Consider the following 22,676-nt stretch of genomic DNA (forward strand, 5'->3'; position numbering starts at 1 on the left):
AACTCATTCCAAACCTTTCGGCCCCAGAACTTGGACCGAAGCTCCAAATGTGGTGGTGTTTCCATACTTATAAAGGATGTGCACACCTTCAGACTGGTAGCTCAACATAATGCATCAGAGAAAGTTCTGGTGCAACTAACACTGGGTAAGACAGCGATTCAGGTTGTAGCCTGCTATAGGTCTCCAAAAATGTCCCAAGACTCACACTCCACGTTCCTAAGCACACTGGAGAATACTGGGGTCCAACCTAACACTCTCATACTGGGCGACTTCAACTACCCCTCCATTAACTGGGAAAACTACTCATGTACCAATACACTTGCCCAACATTTCCTGGAATTCATTAATTCAAATGCCCTGAACCAATTCATTCTTACCCGCACTAGAGGTAGCAATATCCTTGAGCTGGTCATTACTAACATGGCTGACTGTTGCTCTACACCAATAGTTAACTCCTCCCTGGTTAGATCTGACCACAAACTAATCACTCTGGAATTCCACATCCCACCCACCCCCCCCGCAAAGGTAACCACCATGAAAAACTTCTACAAAGATGACTTTGGGCTCCTAAAAACAGAGGTGGCTAACTTCATGGCACCCATGCAAATGGAGAACAGTTGCATGACCACCAAATCATACACCAATGCACTGTACAAACATACATAAATGCATAGATCTCGCCATACCCAATAGAACCAAGATGCTCTCCTCCAAAAAAAGGAAGTCAATCTGGTGGTCCCCTGCCATAAACAAACTCTACAACAGAAGAAGGAAACTGATGCGGAATAAGGTGAATTCCCAAGACTGGAAAAACTCCCTTATCAGCCTCAACAAAAAGTTGAGATCCCTCATCAAATCCTTATGAAAACAGAATTGCAGCAGATAGTAAAGACATCCACATGGCCTTCTATAGTTATGTAAAGAATCTCCATGGCAATACCCAGATTTGCTCTGTGCTACTGCACAACGGTACCTCCTATACTGAGCCAACAGATATTGCCAATATATTGGCCGACAGATTCAGTGCCAACTTTACCCCTCCCCCCATAGGACCAATCACAATACCAGTAGATTGCTCTCAGTATTACTGCTGCACAGGTTAAAACAACACTGTCCAAGGCCAAAAATACAGCTTCCATGGGACCTGACAATATCCATGGCAAGCGAATTGGCACCTCACCTGTGTGCCCTGTTCAATCACAGCTTCACCTAAGGCTTTGCCCCTACCGAATGGTGCATTGCTACAGTCATACCTGTCCACAAAGGAGGCGTGACTACGGACCCTGGGAACTATCACCCCATTAGCCTGATGAGTCTGATATGCAAAGCTATGGAACTCATCATCATGGACCTAATAAACAAGGCTATAGGGAATCTCCAAACTCTGGATCCCACACAGTTTGGTTTTGTGAAGGGCAGAGCATGCCTGCTCAACTTGGTTGACTTCTTTGAGTCAGTCACCAGAGCTGTGGATGAAGGCAAGGTGGTTCATACAGCCGACCTTGATCTGGTCAAGGCGTTTGATATCATTGCCTATTAAGGAATCATAGAAAAACTCACTAAGCTAGGCATCGACCCCTATATCACTAGGTGGGTTGCAAACTGGCTCACAGATGGAGTCCGCTACATTCACACTGTGGGTTCTAAGTCAGACTGCGGGTTCTAAGTCAGACTGCCAACCAGTCACGAGTGGAGTCCCACAGGGTTCAGTCCGGTGTCCTCTCCTGTTTGGTATCTACTTCTCTGAAGTCCAGGCCAACACAAAGGGTCTCTGGCTGACAAAGTTCAGTCAATTGCAAGTTTGGAGCTATTATTAACTCTCCAAGTGATGTTGACATCCTATAGGAAGGCCTCACTGCGACAAACAACTGGTGTCAGAACCATGGCCTTATGCTCAATGCTAAAAAATGTGCTGTCATCCCCTTTGGGGAAAACATGGTTCCTATGAATTACCACATCAATAGTAATCCACTGAACACAGAAGGTGTTATAAGAGATCTGGGAACACAGGCTGACAACAGCCTCTCTTTTGAGCATCACATTGCCACTGTAGTCAGAAAGTCCTTCTGTGTGGCACATCTCATTACTAAGGGTTTTGCATCCAGGAAGAAAGAGGTCATTGTCTCCCTCTACTCTTGCCTCATTAGGCCAATTATCTAGTACAATGCCCCATTTGGCATGTACCTCACTAGACACCTGCAACAACTGGAGAGGTTGCAAAAGTACCTCACAAAGAGGATCCGAGGCCTTAAACACGTCCTATATAGAAAGACTCAAAAAACTCCAACTATTATTTGTCTCCTATCGCCTACTTAGAGGCGATCTCTGCTTAACATACAAAGCCATGTCTGATCCAGCTCTGTTAGAAATGTTACATCTAAAGAAATCCCAATCCCTCCACACCAACACTCCAGTGATAGCAACCTCATTACCACAATCAACAGAACGTGCTGGAGGGACAGGTTCATAACCCAGAGACTGCCCTTGCTATGGAATAGACTTCCCATACATGTCAAACAGAGCACCTCACTGGCCCTCTTCAAGAGAGAGCTTGATGATTGGATGGGAAATAGAAAATTCACCCCGGGGATCACTCCAGTAGCTCTACTCGACAGAGGCACTGGGAACTAAGGAGGGTGGCACGATGTCAGGGTAATCCTATGGGCTAGGTTTGTAAAGCCTCCAGGGCCATTAGCCTAGTACACACCTATGAACCTAAAACTAGTTTAAATACTTTTCAAGTAAATGAACCCCCACTCCCAATGAGGAACCTATCAATCTGTAATGGACCAAACTCTAATAAAAGAAACATGCACAACTGAATGTTGGTTAAGAACAGCAATGTAAGAAAAAAAAAACATTTAAAGCACTAAATGCGAGTAAAAAATAACCATATACAAGTTTGTTGAAAAAAATAAAAAAAAATCTCAAACCATATTGTGTCTTCTTTTAAGTTCACTGGTGATGGAAACACTTCCATATAAGCCTGCGGAATTGGTGGCATTTAATCTTAATTGCCACACCATTTCCCTGTGTATCAATACATTTTTCCAATCACCACAAAAAGGGCCATTGTGAACCTGCTCCAACACTAGAAGCAAACTTGTTAAACCCATCACAAACCGTAGAGTGGCATGTCAGTGCATTTTTACTGTCAAGTTTCTGAATGCTGTATATGTGTTGGTAAATTCTACAGTTTAACCCATTAATCGCCTTGCCAGCGTACAAAGCTTGACAGAACTGACAGATAGCAAGGTACAACACTCTCTCTGAGAAAGAATTACATTTACCTTCACAAAGCCATTTTTTTGGTCACACTGTGCAACCATCCACCATAGTTGTTTTCAATAAATCTGCACTGTTTGAATCTTCCACATTTTACAGTGACTGGCCAAGTACCCCCATTCTCCTGTGACTTCCTCTCCAACAAATCTTTGAAGCTATTTTTTCTTTTATACGTAAAACGTGGCATAGACTCTCCAATAGATTATTTTCATCACAATTAAAAAAAAAAAACAGTTTTTTTGTGATAATATTTTCAATACCCTTTACATCGAGTGTAGTGCAAAATCATATTGTTACAAAAATTAGTTGTTTTAGCAGTATTGTTGTCGCTGCACAGCCCTTGTTTAATAACAGGGCCGTACTTGCCTACCCTTTCAGCTTTAACCCCTTCGAGGGTACTTTCCAAAAGATGGTTGGGAAAGACCCTCTCAAGAAACATGTTCCTTATTGTTTCAAATTCCCTCATACACCAGCCATCATTAGATGTAAGCCTAGAGGCTCATATAAATTGATTTTTTATGATGCCTCTCTTTTGACGGCTAGGATGACAACTGGAATAAAACAAAAAAAGAGTTACAGTAAGTAGGGTTTCGATAGAGGTGAGTCTCTAGTCCTGCATCCTGTGACCACAACATTTTTATATTTAAAAAATGAATCTCATGGAAGCCTATTTGGTGTGTAAATTTTAGATTTGTATCTAATCTGATCTAAATCTAGATCGGAATCTGGATCCTGCACTTTTAAAAATTCAAACAAGTCAGAATTAAGTTGTTCAAAGAGAAAAAACTCCTCCAATGCCACCCTGATGCCCCTGTAAGCTATGCTGATCTTGTTAAGGGACACAGGGCAGTATGTTTCCGTGTCACATAAAAGGTTCAACATGCATCCGTTATAGTCCGTGTTGTACATGATGACAAGACCCCTCCCTTTATCCGGTTTCATGCACCTAATTCCCCTGTCGTTCACTACTGAATTCAAAATGTGTCTTTCTTCAGTGTTCAAGTTGTAAAACTGATGGTTACATTTGCACTAAACCACGTTTATTTGTTTTAGATCAAGTGTTTTGGAGTTTTTTTTAAGTTTATTTCATTTTTTCTTTTGCCTGCTGTTGGATTGCCAAGTGCCAGGGTGTTTGTGCTGTTTATTTGTTTATGTGCAAATCCAAGGAATGTAGAGCCCTCTAGCTGCTGTTTGGAGTAGAGGGAAAAAAGGAGGGAATATGAATAATCTGTTTCAAAGACAACCACTGACCACTTTGGGCATAAAAGAAGGACTGGTTCAAACAGACACTGTCTCTGTGGAACACTAGAAAAAGAGGAACTGCCATAAGGGCCTGAAATTCAGAGACTCTTTTGGAATTGTCAGAGTCACCAACAAGACAGTTTTCTAGGTACATAAATTCAAAGTAGAAGTTGCTGGTTTAAAAGTAGGCTTTTTAAGAACAAAGTTAAAATCCCAAGAAGGAGGTACTGGTTTTCTTGGAGGCCCAATATGAAGGACACCTGTCAACTGTTTAACTTCAAAACTATTGGAAAGTGATGGATACAAAGGTAGACAAGCAAAAATGGCAGACAAATGAGCTTTAACAAAAAGACTATACCAGATTAGAACTGAGCAACTCAGAAGAAATAACAGTAGGAATACCAACTAAAAAGGGTTATGTACTTTGTTGTGACATCAAACAAAAGATCTTCCATTTTGTAACACAGGACTTTCAAGTACTTGCTTTTCTGCCCTCCTGCAAAACCCAGAGCAAATCCTCAGAAAACTGGTGTTAAAAAGGAATCAAAAACCTATCACTCAAAGAGACAGAAGATGAGGGTGAATTAAAGAGTCCATGTCCTGTGTAAGGAGATCCAACCTGTAATGTAAAGTGAGGACTGCTCCAGGCCAGGTAACAAAGAAAGGTGCACCGCATACTGTCTGGGCCAAATGGGAGTCAGCAACAAGATTTTGGGCCTATCCCACATGATCTTGTGATGGGCTCTTGGCAACAGAGGACGACAACGATAAGCATACAGGAACATCCATTTCAAAGAAAAAGATATGGTGCCCACTTCCCAAGCCAGAGGACTGTTTATGTACCACATGACACTGGTGCTGTCTGTGGAAATTCTTGGGGGATTTAGAATCCAAAGGGAATGATGCCATGAAGACCTAAGATAAGAACTCTCATTTCCTTGATGTTGATATGGTCTTTCACCTGCCTAGGAGAGCAGACTCCCTGTACCTTGATGTTGTTGGAAGACGCCTTCCAACCTAGGTCTGAAGTGTCTGTAAACAGCTCCTGAGTGGGGGAAGGAACCTGAAAAGTTAAGCTTGAACTCAGAGAAATCTGCTGCATCCACGAAAGAAACCCATCATGAGACAAGTCAAGAGAGGACTGGGAAAGTCCCAAAGAGACAATTCTACAACCACACTGTCATGAGATACCACTGAAACATCGACATATGTAGTCTGGTAAAGGGAACCATTGGAATAGTGGAAGCCATGTACCCCAGGCTTGTAGGAACTCTTGCTGACATTACTGTAAAGGAACAAGTGATAGAAAAATGCTATCATGGATGGAAGCCCAAACTGTGAAAAGAACATGGTAAATTTGAGGTCCTGCAGAAGAACCTCCTTAGAGGTGGCTTGAATAAAAAGTTCATCCAGATAAGGACAAATCTGAACACTATTATAAAGCCTGTAAAATGCTATGACTGAAGCAAGGCACTTTGTAAAAAAAAACCAACTACTGTAGAACGACCAAAAGGCAAAGCAGAGAACTGATTATGTAAGGAAGAAACAGAGCAGTAAATATTTACTGAACAGATGGTGCATAGGAATATGGAGATGGATGTCCTTCAGGTCCAGAGACACCAGACAGGCCTGAGGAAGCAGTAGAAGAAACAGACTCAGGAGATACCATTTTGAAAGAGGAAACTTTTAGAAAAGTATTGAGAAAGGAAAGGTCTAAAATGGGTTGCCAAGAACCCATAATAACATCCTGGAGTAAAACTCATTGCCCATTTCCCATCTGGGACAGATGGACAGACTGAAAAGTCCCTTGAGCCAATAGAACCTGAAGAAGAGAAAGAAAATGAGTTAGTTGGCAAGGAGGAGGTTGACTGATCTCTAATAAAGGAAGATGAGACTTCCAAACCATGAAACAATGAATGACCGAAAGAACCCAAGAGTCTGTGTTGATTCCTTGCCAAGTTGGAAAGGGCAGAGTTAACCTTTGAGGAAGACGAATCTGGCTAAGGGGTAGAGAAGGATGACTGTCAAATGAGACTGACTCGTCTGAAAAGGTCTCTGCTCTCTGGAATCCTGAGCTGGTTTCTCAGGGGAAAACATTCTCAAGCAAGGGTTACTTGTGATGCCTGCACATAAAGGGCGTCATAGAAGGGTAGTTCCTCTGAAAAGTAGGGCTAGGTAATAGGAAGATTTGTGTAAAGTCTTGCATGACATTTCCTTTCACTTAGAAAGCTTTAAAAAGAGCTCTGCAGCAGCACAGCCAAACACATTCTGGGCATATATGGGAGACTCCAACAAATTAGCCTTAATATCCTGAGGGAGAGCTTGCAGCTTAAACTTCTAATAAAGGAAGAAGCTTCCTGATAGGTGACCCTGAAATGGCTGCTGAGAGGAAGCAGTAGTAGCATCACAGCTGCATTTGATTTAATGGTGAGCCACCTGTGATGCAGAACTTATTATGGAAATGTCAGAGGTCCTAGCCTCAGAGTCAAGCATGTCTGCCAAAACATTTCCAATTTAGATAGAAGAGCCAGGGCAGAACTGGTCATATGAGTATGGTAAAAAATGGCCCTGAAGGCTAAGGTGGCAGAGTAATACACCTTCTTACCATACCTGTCCATAGGTCTACTATCTCTATTACAGGATAAAAGCCTAGAGGAAGGAATTAGCTTAGGTTTGTCAGCAGAAAGAAATTACTGCAGGGTTGGAAGGATGCTTGTACAACAATTTCTGAACCTCAAGAACTTTGTAGAACCCTTATGGCTTTTCAGGAGCAGGGGCTGAGACTCAGGAGCCTATGAGGAAGTAGTAAAGGTGTCAGGAAAGGTACTGCAGAAGGCCTGGGACAGTCTGTCTGGAAGAGATTGTAACTTTTCCGGACTTCAGACATTTCGGAACTATCCCACTGGAAATGTTCCATTACTTTAACAATGGTATCCCCAAAGGAAATCTCCTAATTAAAGGACTCAAGGGAGACAGAGTATCATCTTCATCTGACCCAAGAGCAAGAGGGGACTGAATCTGGGAGGAATAGACTAGAGATTCCTCCCAACAATCCAGATCTTCCTCCTTAGAGGAATAAGAAACCCTGGTCCTCTTACAGGGAGTGGAAGAAGAGAAAAGAAGGAAAGACACTGACAAATCTTGTGGGACTTTAAAAAAGCCTGAGTGAAATCCTGCCACTAGTTATGGAGTCACGAGTCACACTAGGGAATAGAAGTGACAACCTTGCTAACAAAACAGAGACAGGGGAATATAAATGGATATATTATTCTGGGCTAATCATCCACCAGGACTAAATGTCACTAATAGTTTAAAGCCACTATTAAAAGAGAAACACTCTTATGTGACAACTTCAAATTGATGCTTTGTTCTATGAAGTTTGATTTTAAGATTGTAGGCTTTTATACCATGTGATGAACTGTGTTGTTTTTACTGGCTGGCATGTGATATATATTGATGCATTACAGCTTGTCTGTTTTTACATTATACTGAAGAAGAGTTTGTTAACTCGAAAACGTTGTTGTTTTTTAATAAACTGACGGTTTTGGACCATTGTTTCTCTTGCTTTACAACATTCGACTTCTCTAGTCCAATTTTGGCTGTTTAGGTAAATTTTTACTTGTACTGCTTATGGAGGTCTTTAACTACAGGGGCCACATACCTTGTCTTTTTTTTTTTTTAAATAGGAAACTCTGTCCTCAGAAGCTTAGGAGGTTCTGAACCCTGTTTATCAAGGCAGCTGGGTACTTCTTCCCTAACAAGTATCTGGGGAACTCTCCCACTGGAGGTGTTCATCATAGCCATGCGTCCAGCCAACATACCAAAGCTTTGGATCCTTTCAAGCACCACACATCAGACATATGTCCTATGTTCAGCTTTCTCCTCTGCAGCAGACTTTGGTTCAGTCTCAGAGGATGTGAAAATAACACACCACATGTAAGCATCCAGCAGGTTTGTGACAAAGGTAGCAGGCATCAGAACTGGACAGCCCTCGGGCTTTTCATGAAAACTTACAGATACAGCTGGTAGAGGCTGGTCAGCAGACATCTATAAGCACATCTTATTAGACTTCTTTTTTTAAAAGTGGCTGAGCATCTGAGCAGGTGATTCAGATGCCATAGTTCCCTGATCCAACAACTTAAGATGTTGGTTTTCCAGATACACAAGATACAAAAACACAGATGACAAATGGCTGCACAGGGTTTAGGCCTTTAGGCCTGACAAATATGTCACTGCATCTCATTGTGCTCTGCCCCTAATCAGATAAAACACCTCTCATGTCCTTACAGGGAATCTGCCTCCTACACTCACATTTCTGTTTTCTGAATGATACATACAACAAATATTTACTTTTATTTTATTTTTTAACATTTGTTTAATGGGAAAGCCTGACTGGGACAGAGCCCATTTTCAGCGAAGGACCGGGGAGAAACACTCCAGACACATGTCTTTGGAATGTGGCAGGAAACTGGAGCACCCAGAGGAAACCCACGTGAACACAGGGAGGACATGCAGACTCTGCACAGAAGGCACCCCAGCCAAGAATCAAACCGGAGAACCTCTTGCTGTGCTGTGACAATGCTAACCTCAACACCACTGCTCTGCCCAAATATCCAAGAATGAGTCAAAAGGAAAACTCTTGAATGGAATAGTTATTTGCCCTAGGCTCAGTAGCTTATAAGATGTGAACAACTGTTCAGATTGGGTAAAGAAGTTCTAAGGATTTGGTGCTCGTATGTAACTTATGTACTTTACACCTTGGACATAGGACATTTGTCTGATGTGTGGTGCTTGGAAAGATCCAAGGCTTTGGTATGTTGGCCAGATGTATGGCTATCATTGGCAGGATATCCCTTTTGTACAGAATACTGCAATAGTGACAAAAGCATCAAATCTTTTGTCAAGCATTCAGAAGAATTATGAATGTTCTCTAGCACGTGCACATGTTTATTGATCATGCATACACGAGGCAGAAATCTCATGGCTAACCACCATCCCATAAATACAGTACAGCACTATGGATGTTCAAACAAGGAAGTAACAGGTTCTTACCATCTCATATAACATAAAGATAGCCAAGCTTTGAGACAACACAGGGAAAGCATGCAGAGTTATGGCCTGCATGTGGTGGGGAATTTCTAGTGTAGAGACCACAATTAAAATACAATATTCATCTGTAAGCTGTATATCTAACTCTAAGCACAAAAGTCTGGACAAAGCGAAATATAATGGAAGGACAAAGGCCCAAGATCAAGGGCAAATTTTTAAATCTTGTTCTTACAAGTTTAGAAAGTTGCTAGTATAAACAGATCTTAGATTAGCATGCATTTTCAGAAAATGAAACTTAAATGTCTATTGTTATTTAGTGACTTCAATTCTCAATTTATCAGAAAATCATTAATTTTGAGGAGCATACCAGAAACATGAGGTAAAAGTCTGGACATTCTGTGAAAATCTGGACAGCTGAGAGGTATTCTGGCAGTGGATCAAACAGCAGACAGAATTATCTCAGTTAAATAACAAAAGCAAAGATGAAAAACTTGGAGTTACATATATAAGACACCACAAAAGCAAATATGCTATGACTGACAGAGCTTTCAATTAATTTGAGGAATATTATACATCTCAAACGCATCTATGGAAAATGGAGAGTATACAAAAACAGAGAGATGAACTCAGGGTCAATGAAAGAAATATTCCAGGGAGAAGCTGGTAAATTGCCCAAACAGCTTTCTAATTTGAAACGTAACCTTATTAAAACAGCAACATTTGTATGACAGAACACACTGAATGCACTTCAAGACATTATATGCAAACAACCATTTATTTCATTCTTTTGTAAAAGGCCAGCATAACTTTATCATTGGGATGATATTAACATGTAATAATGACATAGTACTACAAAATTAAACCAATAATAGATAATGCATTACCTCCCCCAGTGTACCCCTAAATTTTGTCCAATGGATGGTAGCAGATAACCAGGTCCATGTTCCCAAAGACATGTTTCGGCCCACTCTTCAGCAGACCTCTCGAGTTCTGAATCCCATGCCTGCAAAACAAAAATATATTTACCTGCTGCCAACTTATAACAGGCATCCAACATTGTCAGTAAGAGAAATGTCAAAATGCAAGTCTTGTTTATTACTTCTGCAGTAGCCTGGATGGAAACTATGATAAAATATCCTTTCTACCATGTCAAAATTATGAAAAATAACATTAATTGTAAGCAATCTAAAACAGGTATGATTTATTATATGGAAAGTGAGACACCACATTCTGAAAAATGACTGTTATTGAATATTTTCATCATGTGTTCAAACATATTCGTAGAATTAAGCAATGATTCACATTTTTTTCATTGTAGTTTTATGATGTAATGCTTTTTCCTTTTCATATCGTTTCTAGACAAGCTGCCTTTAATGTATTTCATGATGACTTTTCTTTTACTTGGATAATACATGTACATGCTTTTTGTAAACAAATCAGTAAACGTAATGTTTTCTAAGCACATTTCTTAGTTAAACACACTAATAACATCTGATAGAGAAAGTAAGTCATTCTTTTGCTTAGCAATGAGAAGCCACATATGCATTCACGAATGGTGTGTATCAGCAGGCCCTACAGTCACGTATTCACCTGATATCCTAAATATAGTATGAAATCTCTACCTGATACGACAATATCTAATGATCGGTCATGGTACACAATGCTCATTCTTTGGTGGGGGGGATCTCTAATGGTCCATAATGCTGATAACTAAGTTTACTATTAGTCCATTACTCCCTATCAATGTGATTACAAAAGACTATAAATGCTAGCATAAACTTTGGGCAAAATCCCTAAGAAAAATTACCAGTCCATCTTTCTCCCCACCACAACTGTGTAACAAACTGACAAGACTGATGGTGTGCTTTTAAATGGTTCACAATCTATAACTGTCAGTGGACAAGTCCAACAGGGGAAGGGGAGCTACGGCAGTCAGCTCTCCCAGTCACGTTATAGACTTTTTATGCTAAAATTTAATGTCTGTTGGAGTGACCTGGCTTTAAAACAGAAATGTGAGCATTATCTGGAGAAAGTTATTTCATATCAAGATACATGCAGGGGAAAAAGGCTGTAGCCCTTTTTTGACAACTAGATATTTTATAAGACAAACCGCACGTGAAACAGTATTATGCTATCAGGTAAACAGGTATTTTACAAAATATATGGGATGATCAGGAAAAGAGAGATTGAAATTACAAGAAAAGCTCTTACAGTACCTTATAGGGTATCAAGGGTGGCAAGCAGCTTGTGAGCCAGAAACTGTAAAATCAACATCACTAAACACAGCAGTATCAAGTAGTTTTACTCTCCATCCCACAACAGATCTTGCCACTAGACATTTAATTTAAGGCAAAGTAGATTCAAAATAAGCAAAGCACATATGAAAAGATTTCTTCTGCAGGTAGCAGGGACTGTGGATCATCAGAAAGAGTAGAAGCCAATTTGGCCACAGTGTTACATGTACACATCCATCACAGCTAGCCAATGTGGCCACAGTGTCACATGTACACATCCATCACAGCTAGCCAATATGGCCACAGTGTCACATGTACACATACATCACAGCTAGTCAATATGGCCACAGTGTCACATACACACATCCATCACAGCTAGCCAATATGGCCAAAGTGTCACATGCACACGTCCATCACAGCTAGCCAATATGGCCACAGTGTCACATGTACTCATCCATCACAGCTAGCCAATATGGCCACAGTGTCACATGCACACATCCATCACAGCTCGCCAATATGGCCACAATGTCACATGTACTCATCCATCACAGCTAGCCAATTTGGCCACAGTGTCACATGTACACATCCATCACGTACTGGGACAGAAGTAAAACGTGTTAACTCTGACCATATAAGAAAACATCTAATTTGGAAGGAAAACAGTAGTGCCTCTCTTCCCTTTGGCACAGTGTCACCAGATCTTATAGCTGTCCTGAAGGAAAACAGAGCAATCTTCTTAAAATTCTACTTTGAATGGGGTGTTACTATGGCATGCAAATTGTCAGGCTCATTGTTTACCTTGTAGTGATTAGCCTGACTGTTGACTGAACTTAAATTCAGTCATGGCGTAAACATGCTTCAGAAGTATAACTTTCCTATAGTGATTCTGTGCCTGATAACCTTTACAATACTTACTGTTATGTGAGTTTCATTAAACTGTCAGCTCTTTGACAAGTGGATGAACAACATAAATTAAGCCATGTAACTGAGTGATACAGATGCTGGCATTATCACATCCTCTGTAATAGACATCCCTAGTGGGCATACCCAGGTAAGGTTTCATTGCAAACAGAAGCCATGGAGATGCGATATTGACTGTATAAGAGAATTCCACTAAAGGCTAAATCTATTGTAGTGCTGGTTGTTTTTTTTACAATTTACTGTTTTTATTACTTAAATAGACAAAATGATATCACAACAGCATAAGCTATAGAATGTAGCAGTATGTTTGCACACCTTCCTGTCAGAAGTTACTAGTCAGAGTTCAACACACATATGGAAGCCCAAAATAACTTCTATGAGCATGTAAATAAAATGCAACATATTTCTTTTATTAAAAAAAATTCAGTAAATGCATACAATTTTAGTTTCAGTAAATAAATCCAGTAAATGTACTTTATCCTCAACAGTCATTTAGAGGTTCCCTGTATTAAATAAACACTCCATAAATGCTCCTTTCTAGTAAGGTATGAATCTCAATGTTCTATACCCATTTTGCCTAAACTGTGGTTAATAATTTGGTAAAATCTGAACCTCCAACCCTCCCCCCTCTTTCTCAAGTTGCACTGTTATCTTTTGGAATTACTTAATATCGATCCTCTTCATCTTCAGAACCTTCCCACGTTCCCCTTCATCTTTCTTACTTTTATTTTCTGTTTATTTTAACTGTGCAATTAACAAGCTAAAATGTCCACCATAGTGTGTGTTACTGTTAAAGTAACACATGTCCAAGGGTGTTCTGAGGCCCAAAACCCTGGAACAGCATTATTTCCACAATAACTAACACCCTGTAACCCTGTAAGGCATTACTGTGCTACAGAATGAGCAAGCTGTTAAATTATTTTGTATTTATTCTTTCCTCCGTCTAATGTTTCAAACTTGGTTTAGTATACGTAACTGTTGCTGAACAGAGTATTTTGCATTCAAAATGTAAGCATTTAATGTCTAAACAAACACACACAGACACACTAAGAAGCATACACAGACATATATATATAAAACACACATTCAAAAATACAGACAGATATAAAAGACAGACCCACATACATATACATAGAAACACACACAGTAATTACAAACATTTTCATCCTCAGGTGCATCCTTCCATGCTTCATATTAAAAAACAAACAAAAAAACACAGCAAGATATTGCAGATCTCTCTCCACACCCCTCGCACCTTTCCCTTTACTGTCCCTGATTTAGAACATAGTGCTGCACTATATAATTATTTCCTAGGCAAATAAATGAGGATTAAAGTCCGTCAATAATGCCATATTTTAAGACTTTTGTATCTTGATGCTGAAGGACTGCCTCTTGCAGTCATCGGTCCCTGTCTCTCTTTCTCACTTACACCTTCATGCATGCAAGCACAAACATACTTACACGCATTCAGAAACATATGCGTGTATACACACACACACACACACACACACACACACACACACACACTCATTCACACATACATGCATGCTTTTTTTATTTAGTTTTTGTTTTAATTTTATGCTCGCTAAACAGCAGATCACTCTTTAGCAACTGTAAAAAAATGGCAGTTTATATTTTTTACTGTCAGCTTCACTGCAGTTTAATATGCTGTTGTGAAGTGGTGGGCTAATTTTTGAGTGGGCATTACCTGTACATTAACAACCCACTGCAGAATATTTGTTGTCCAGTTAGGATGGTGAGGTACAGGTTGTCCAGTCTCTAAAAATGATTAAGAAATTGTAAATAGAATAAGTATGAGACAGTAAGAATAAATATAAACAAAAATAAGAAGTTATGTACTTACCATAACGTTCCATGTTTGTTGTCCATCTCACCTAGATTCTTGCTGGTTGGGGTTTGTAGCCATTCACGGCTCTGACTCGGCTGAATACTAAAACTCGAGGGCTTCCATTGGCTCGAGGCTAACCCCTATCCCATGATGCTCTGGGCCACATCCCCAGTTCTTGTTTGCAAGTAAAAGATTTAGACTAACCCAAATAACTGCACCAGAAATATAAATATAACTATATATATATATATATATATATATATATATATATATATATATATATATATATGTATGTATATATACACACACACAAGTTTGGCATGAGACAAAAAAGAGACTCCAAATCATCATAACTATGGACATAAGTAAAGAATTGTCCACCAGTTCCTCCAGGAACACTGGATGAGGGTAGGAGTGTGGGACACAAGAATGTAGCCGAGATGGACAACAAATATGGAACGTTATGGTAAGTACATAACTTCTTAACGTTATGTTGTCCTATCTCATCGTAATTCTTGGTGGTTGGGGCAGCATCCCTAGCACCTTCATGCCAGGGTGTCTCAAGAAAAAAAGACTTTTCAATACAGTGGATCCAAAGGACGACCTGTTCCAGGAGGCCACATCTACTTTGTAATGAGTGATAAAGGTATGAGGCCTCACCCATGTGGCAGCTGTACAAATAGAATCAATAGGAAGTCTGGCCTGAAAAGGCAAAGGTATTGAGACTGCTCTTGTGGAATGTCCTCTTATCTTCCCTGGTAGTTGTTTATTATTCTTACTGTAAAAGAAGGAAATGCAATCAGTAAGCCATTTTGACAAAGTTTTTTTTTTGTCAGAAAAGGACACAAAAAGCTGGTCGGATTTCCTGAGGTCTTTGTCTTATGCAGGTAAAAATGTATCTGCCTACGTACATCCAACTGATGCAATTTATACTCTACCTTGTCACTGCAGTTTGGAAAAACACCAGGAAAATGATACAAGGGGGATGAATAGAAAGAGCTTGTAATTCAGATACCCTTCTGGCACAGGTCATGGCTACTAAAAAGAGAGAGTCTTCCATGACAAATACTTCAAATAACAAGATGATGCGGGCTCAAAGGGTGAGAAAATCAGTGAGGTTAGAACAAGACTTTGGTCCTAAGGTACAGGGGGGGTTCTCTGATTGGGGGTCTGAGTAGGAAGTACCTTTGAGGAAAGATTTACATAATCTATGAGACATAATAGGAACTCCCACTTCTCCAGTATGGAAATTAGAAATGGCTGCTAACTGAACTCTGATGGTAGCTGCTGCAGCTCCTTCATCAAGAATTTCGAAAAAATTCTAGATTGCAGTAATAGGAGCTGTAAAAGGTTTTATGTTCTGTCCTGCAGCCCAGCATAAAAATCTTTTCCACTTACTGGAATGCAATCTCCTAGTAGACGGTTTATGGGAAGAGGCAAGAATATGACTCAATTGGAGCAGCCATGCTGTCAACTTGAGGGTTTGGATAGATGAATGGGATGGAACTCCCCCAAACAGTGGGTTAAGAGGTCTGGAATTGGATCCAAAATCCAAGGTTCCTCCAGCAGATGGGTTCGAAGAAAGGGGAACCAAACTTGTCGGGGCCAGTAAGGAGCAGTGAGGATCATAGTACTTTTCAATGAGCTGGCTTTCTGTAGTACTTTGGGAATTAGAGGAAAAGGGTGAAAGGCATAGAGTAGTCCCGGGGGCCAACTGTGAACCAGTGCATCCCTTGGTGACTTCCTCGGAGGAGGAATGAGGGCAAAGTAGTTGCTGCATTTGGCATTCATAAAAGTGGCAAAAAGGTTGCAGCAAGGCTGGCCCCATCTTTGGAAGACCTTTTCCACAATGTCTGTCTTCAGGGACCACTTGTGAGGCAACAGAATAGTTCTGCTGAGTTTGTCCGCTATCACATTGGATTTCCCCAGGATGTGCATTGCTATCAGAAAACGTTGAGAAGTAATAGCCCATTGTCAAACTCGTTGTGCCTCCCAATATAGTGGGTAAGATTTGGTTCCTCCCTGCTTGTTTATGTACCACACTACTGACATGTTGTCTGTCTGAATTGCAACCGTCCCTATTGGTAGAGAGTCCTGAAATGCCTGCAATGCATACAGCACTGCTGTCATCTCCAGAATGTTGATGTGCAAGTGGCTTTCATGTTCTTGCCATAGGTCTTGGACTGTCATCCCCAGATAATGCCCCCCCACCCACCCAATCTGGGAAGTGTCCATGGTCAGTACGGCATTTGTTTGAGGAAGGACAAAGGGGTGGCCCTGATACAACTGGTCTGTCTGCAGCCACCAAAGGAGATCTTTTTTGCAAGATTCCGTGATGATAATCTGATGTGATAGAGGAATATCTTGCATTGACCACTGAGCAAATAGCAACCACTGCAGAACCCTCATGTGTAGTTGTGCTAGGAGAACTAGAAGAATAGCTGCTGCCATGGTACCCAGAACTTGCAGCACATACTTGGCCTGAACATTCTTCTTTGACATTAAAATCCTGATTTGATGATGAAAGGACTGAATTCTGTTCAGGGTAAGTTTTGCAGTCATATTTCTTGAATCCAATTCTGAGCTTAAGAAGGTAATATGCTGAGACATTGACAAGGCAGATTTTTTTACGTTTACTGTGATGCCTAGTCTGGCGCAAAGTGACATTGTTTCGTCCCTCATTCATAGTAGTAGATGCTTGGTGGTGGCGGTGAGGAGCCAGTAATCTAGGTATGGAAACACACGGAATCCTTGACATCTCAAGTGAGCTGTGACCATTGCCATGTATTTGTTGAACACTCTGGGGGCTGTAGTGAGACCAAAGGGCAGGGCTTGAAATTGGTAATGACTGCTCCCAGTCAAAAGCACAAGTGTCTCCTGGATTGCCTGTCCATCTTTATATGGTAGTATGCATCCTGGAGATCTATTGAGCACATCAACTGTCTTTCCCGATGAATGGGAATATTGACTGCAGAGTTACCATCCAGAACTTTGACTTCTTCACTGCTTTGTTTAGCTTGCTGAGATCTAGAATGGATCTGTCTTTTTTGGAACTAAAAATAATGTTGAGTAATTCCGGATCCCATTTGGTCTGCGGGGACCTCTTGGATGACTCTTTTTCTAGAAACAAGAGCATCTCTTGTGTTGCATAGTCCTTTTGACTGGGTGGAACATCTGGGTAAGGACTGGTTTACTGGAGGAGGAATGGAAAATGGTATGTAATAGCTGCTGGAAGTAATTGTTTGTACCCATTTGTCTTGGGATATTTCTTGCCAGGCATTTGGGTACAGTGACAATCGACCCCTGACTGCCTCCAGAGAAGAGCAGGCGAACCTCCTTTCAGGAGCGCTGGAAGGACCTGTCAGATAATGTATTTCTATTGCTCTGACTGTGCAGACCCCCTCTGCAGCAAGATCAGTGTCTTCCATTACAACTTCCTCCTCTGTCCCTGGGGGAAGAGTCACCATGTGTGTCACAGAAACCTTTTTTTGGGACTTGTGGAACCACATCTTTTCACCCTTTTGTCCTTTGGGATAAGGTCTAGCTGAGGCAGAAGAATGGACTTCAATGGCGGATAAGGTTTTTCCTTCCTGCACGCACCTGGTCAAAGTATCTTTCACCTTTGGTCCAAACAGGGATGAACCATCAACGTTGGTTAAGGAAGACTTGAAAGGTTCAGCAAAGTTGCAAAGGCACATCCAGGAATGTCTACTTAGGGAAATTCCTGTTGCTGCTGCTCTACTCTCTCTATCAGCAGCATATGAAATCAGTCTCATGAATGACTTTATGATGGAATTGAGGGTGGAGAGCTGTGAGGATACTTTGTCTGTGGACCCCAAAGCTACAGTACCTTGAAGGGTATCTCCAAGTTCTTTGAGGAGATCCCTTTGAAGTCTCATAAAATGGGTGAGGTAATTCAGCGACCGTAGTCTGAAGGCCGCTGAAGAAAAGGCACACTTTCCATACCTCTCCATAGTCCTAGACTCTTTGTAAGAAGGATGAACAGATGAGAAGGTCTCCGATAGCTCTTTCTTGGTGGCCACCGGCACCACCCTCACATCTACAGGGACACCCTTAGTCAAAAATTCCTTCTCTGAGGGAGCAGTGATAAATTTGTTAGGCCTCCTCAGAACAGGCTCCACTGTATCAGGCGATGTCCAGGCCTTATGGGATATGATGCCTAACAGTTGGTCATATGGAGGAGTCACTCAAGAGGTGGAAGGGTGAGACCCAAAAGCTTCCAGGTATACAGATTCATCCTCTGAAGAGTTGGTGGGCTTCCAGTCACCCATCTGTTTCAGGATATCAAGTAAGCCCGCAAAGGAAACATCCTCAGAGGGGGACCATGGGGACCCTTCCAACTCATCCAAATTGGTATCAGAAGTGACAGACTCAGGGGAGTCTATGTGCTTCCTCTTGCACAGTCTATTCTGAGGGACTTCTTCAGAGGGGTACTCCGGAAAAGTTTAGGAAGAGACAATGCCACCTGCAGGGGCTTCCTGAGCTTCTGGGTCTCTACACTTGGGAGGGGGCGGTGGTGATGAGACAGACACTGGCACCTGGGAGGGACAAGAAGTTGGCTCTGAGAACGGGGTTGTCTGAAGAGACAGCACTCTCTCCATCAGTTCAAAAGCCCCCCCACCCCAGTCCGAAGAGGCCCTCATCTCCGAAGAGGCAGAAGGTCGACTTTGAGGTGGAGCAGATAGCTCCAAAACTGAGATCGGAGCTGAGCTCAAACTAGCCAAGGCACCAAGGGGTAGAGTCAGATCAGATGACTGTCCACATTGACTCCCCTCCCTGGACCTGACTGGTGAGCATCGGCTCCTAGATGCCTCAACATCGGAAGGAGCTGAGGACATCAGCGCTGAAGTCGGAACCGAACATTCCAAAGGTGGTCTTGGTGCTGACGGTTCCACTACTATTGGATCTAAGCTCTCTGGCTCCAAAGACTCCAGGGTGATCAGAGGAGGACTCAAAGCAAGCATCAAATGGGATGGCTCCAATTCCTGTGGGTCTGGAGACGACAACATTTTAGCCAGGACCAGTGTATGAAGCACTCGCTTCACCACCCATTCCACATCTTCACCAGATAAACTCCTGGAAGAACGGGTGGACAGAGAAGGAGATCTGCCTCTATCCAAAATAGGAGATCTCAGCTTTGGAGATATCAGCTCCAATAAAGGAGACCATCTCTGCGATACTTCTGTCTGCTCCATAGACACTCTAGGCACCGAAGAAGTTGTTCCAGGTCTATCGGAGTCAAGAGCCCTTGGTTCTGATGACACAATTTTTTTTGGTGGCTCTGAAACTGGAGCTGTCGTAGCCAGTCTTTTGGATGATTTAGACTGGCTTGAAGAAGGGGAGGAAGATTTCTAGAGCTGAGACTTGTCTAAAGCTTCCTGAAAAGGCCCTTTCAAAAAAACCCATGCCATCAGTTTATTTTTATGCTCATGGAGCACCCTGCTACTGTACCCATGACATATGGTGCAGGGGTCCTGTTAATGGATGCCACCGAGGCAATAGACGCAACTTGTGTGCCCATCCATAACAGACATCTTTTGTGTGCATTTATCGCACTTTTTGAACCCTGACTGCCTCTATGCTCCTTGGGTTCCTTTTCTCTATCCTTGTCTTTAGATATTATGTAACTCTGACAAAAGAACGGCCATATAGATATCTATATAAAGACAGCTAAACTAACTAGATTAACAGCAAACAAATATAAAGGGGGAAACTAACTTTTTTTTGTTTTTATAAAAATTAACAAGAAGAAGCAGTAAAGAAGAAAGAAGAATAATCATCTAACTTAAACAGATTCTAACTTCTATGGAGACAAGGAAAACACGGGGGAAGCAGCCCTAACTTAACCAGGTTGCGAGAGCCCTCTCAGTTAAATGGAAACTCTCACCAGGTTGGGAAGGGGATTTCTAAGTAAATACGGTTACCAAATGCAGACAACATGAAAACTAACACTCTAGAAAGACAACGAGTATAAAGAGAGAATAGGCAAACAAACCTATACTTAGCTAACGAGGCAGCAGGAACATTTTTTGCTCGCATGAGCGGCAAACGAGATCTAGGGATGTGGCCTAGAGCATCATAGGATAGAGGTTAGCCTCGAGCCAGTGGAAGCTCTCAAGTGTTAGTATTCGGCCGAGTCAGAGCCGTGAACGGCTCCAAACCCAACCAGCAAGAATTATGGAGAGCTAGGACAACATAACATTAACAGTTATACACCAAGTTTGGTGGTTAGTGTTACTCAGGCTCAAACCCTGTACTTTGGGTACAATAAACAAGAGCCTGAACTGTCTACCCACTCCACCACTTGTGATTCAAGCTCTCAACTGTCCAGAATGTCTGGAATGCTTGGCTCATACTTTTGGTCTGTTCCTCTTAAAATTTGTGGTTTTCTGGCAAATCAGTGAGAAGTGAATTCACTAAATTATGAAAGCCATTTAAGTTTCAGTCTTCCCATCTTTGAGGAAACACATGGTAACACAAAACACTTTATTCTAGCAACTTTCTAAGATTATATAACCAATGTTTAAAATGCATCCTTGGTTTTGGGCATTTATCATCCCCCCCAAATAAATGTTGTCTTTTTCCAAAATTTTTTGTGCTGCAAAGTTGAGGGATTTAGTTGAGTGTCAAGTGGATTTTTCAATGAGCTGAGAGTTTCAGTGGAAGAGAAGTTTAGTGCTGCGCATGCTAAGTCTGTTTGCATTGTTAGTAGTACAACAGGTAGTATACTTGCTTTTGATGCAGAAGGTTGTGGGTTCTACTCGTACGGTATGTAGATAGATTGCTGATACTGTACTGTGTTGTACTTTAAAGAGAGTGGATGGTGCAGTCCTGTAAATGTCATCCTTTGGAGAAGATACCTAGTAATGATGAACCTGTTATCAATTTGCCATCCATTCCTTATTGCAGTATTACTAGCTTATTTTTTTAATGCAACATAGGCAGTTTATTATTCAAGGACAACAGGCACTTTATTTGTAGACAAAACAATGAAATATAAAGTTGCTTGCTAGCAGCCACCTCTTCATTAGTTACAGATCTCTTTAATGTGGAATTATTTAGATGACTTTTACTTTTGCAGAGATTTTGCATATTTAATGATATTGGATTGTAATGACAGAAGTTTGAGTAGACTTATGATGGAAATGTTCTGAACTGGGCAGTTTTGCATTGGTTCATACACTTTGTTTCACTGCTTAATGGAAAAATGATCAAAACAATAAAGTTAAAACACGCCCTAGCAAGTGTGCTGTATTATACAAGGAATATAATTTAATACAATCAGGAAGGTGAATCAAATAACACATGTTATGTTTGCATGGTCCTAAATATGTGTACAAGGGGCTAGGATTTGAAAACAGGCCAAAGGTAAACGTTATTCTCCACTGGCCAGATGCATTTTCTTTGAATGTGGGTTTCAATGCTGTTTCAATGAATGTGAGTTTCAAAGGCAGAGAAGTTTTAATGCTGCCTGTTTTCATTGTGAGACTGCATTGCTTTGTTTAGCAGATGTCTAGCAGTGTTTGCGCTATAAAATTTAAAATAAATGTTTTAAATGAAATCCAAATAATCATTGTAGAAGTAAAGCATAAAGCAGTATGCACATTACAGTGTTTATGGTAAATGGGGAGAAGTAGCCAAGTAATGGGACACTGGAATGCCTGCAGGGGGCCCCATTTGACCATGATTTTGTGAGGGAGGAAGAGCGGCACAAACTCTAGCTACACCTTTGCTTCTTTGTTCTTCTGCTCTAACATTTTCTTTGGTCATCTCACTAACACCTCCATTATTAAGGAAACTAATCTCAGTGATAAGTGACATCCTTGCTTATTTAAGCAATAATCCACTACTGTGCATGGGTAAATCAGGATTTACCCAACATATGGTGTGTTTTCATCACAAGACTGAAGCCCGAGTCATTTAAACAAAGCCAAACATGGATAAATCCTGATATACCCACAAACAGAAGAGGCTCATTTCCTTTATAAAATGACATTATTCTAATTTAATTTATTTAATGGCCTGTTTACTGGGAAAGTCCAACCAGATAATACCCATTGTCAGAGGAGGCTCGG

The 22,676-nt window shown here is 41.1% G+C and overlaps 1 protein-coding gene across 1 annotated transcript in view; it reads right to left on the reverse strand.

Annotated features, from left to right (window-relative positions):
- CRISPLD1 (cysteine rich secretory protein LCCL domain containing 1) overlaps positions 1-22,676 on the reverse strand; it is a 694,545-nt gene that overhangs the window by 505,006 nt on the left and 166,863 nt on the right. Inside the window, exon 3 of the mRNA XM_044065835.1 lies at positions 10,461-10,579. Within this exon, the coding sequence (XP_043921770.1) occupies positions 10,461-10,579 (119 nt within the window). The remainder of the gene's footprint in view (positions 1-10,460; positions 10,580-22,676) is intronic.

The sequence above is a fragment of the Protopterus annectens genome, chromosome 3.part0, assembly GCF_019279795.1.
Source record: "Protopterus annectens isolate FY-2018-M chromosome 3.part0, PAN1.0, whole genome shotgun sequence".
In the NCBI taxonomy this organism is placed as follows: domain Eukaryota; kingdom Metazoa; phylum Chordata; order Ceratodontiformes; family Protopteridae; genus Protopterus; species Protopterus annectens.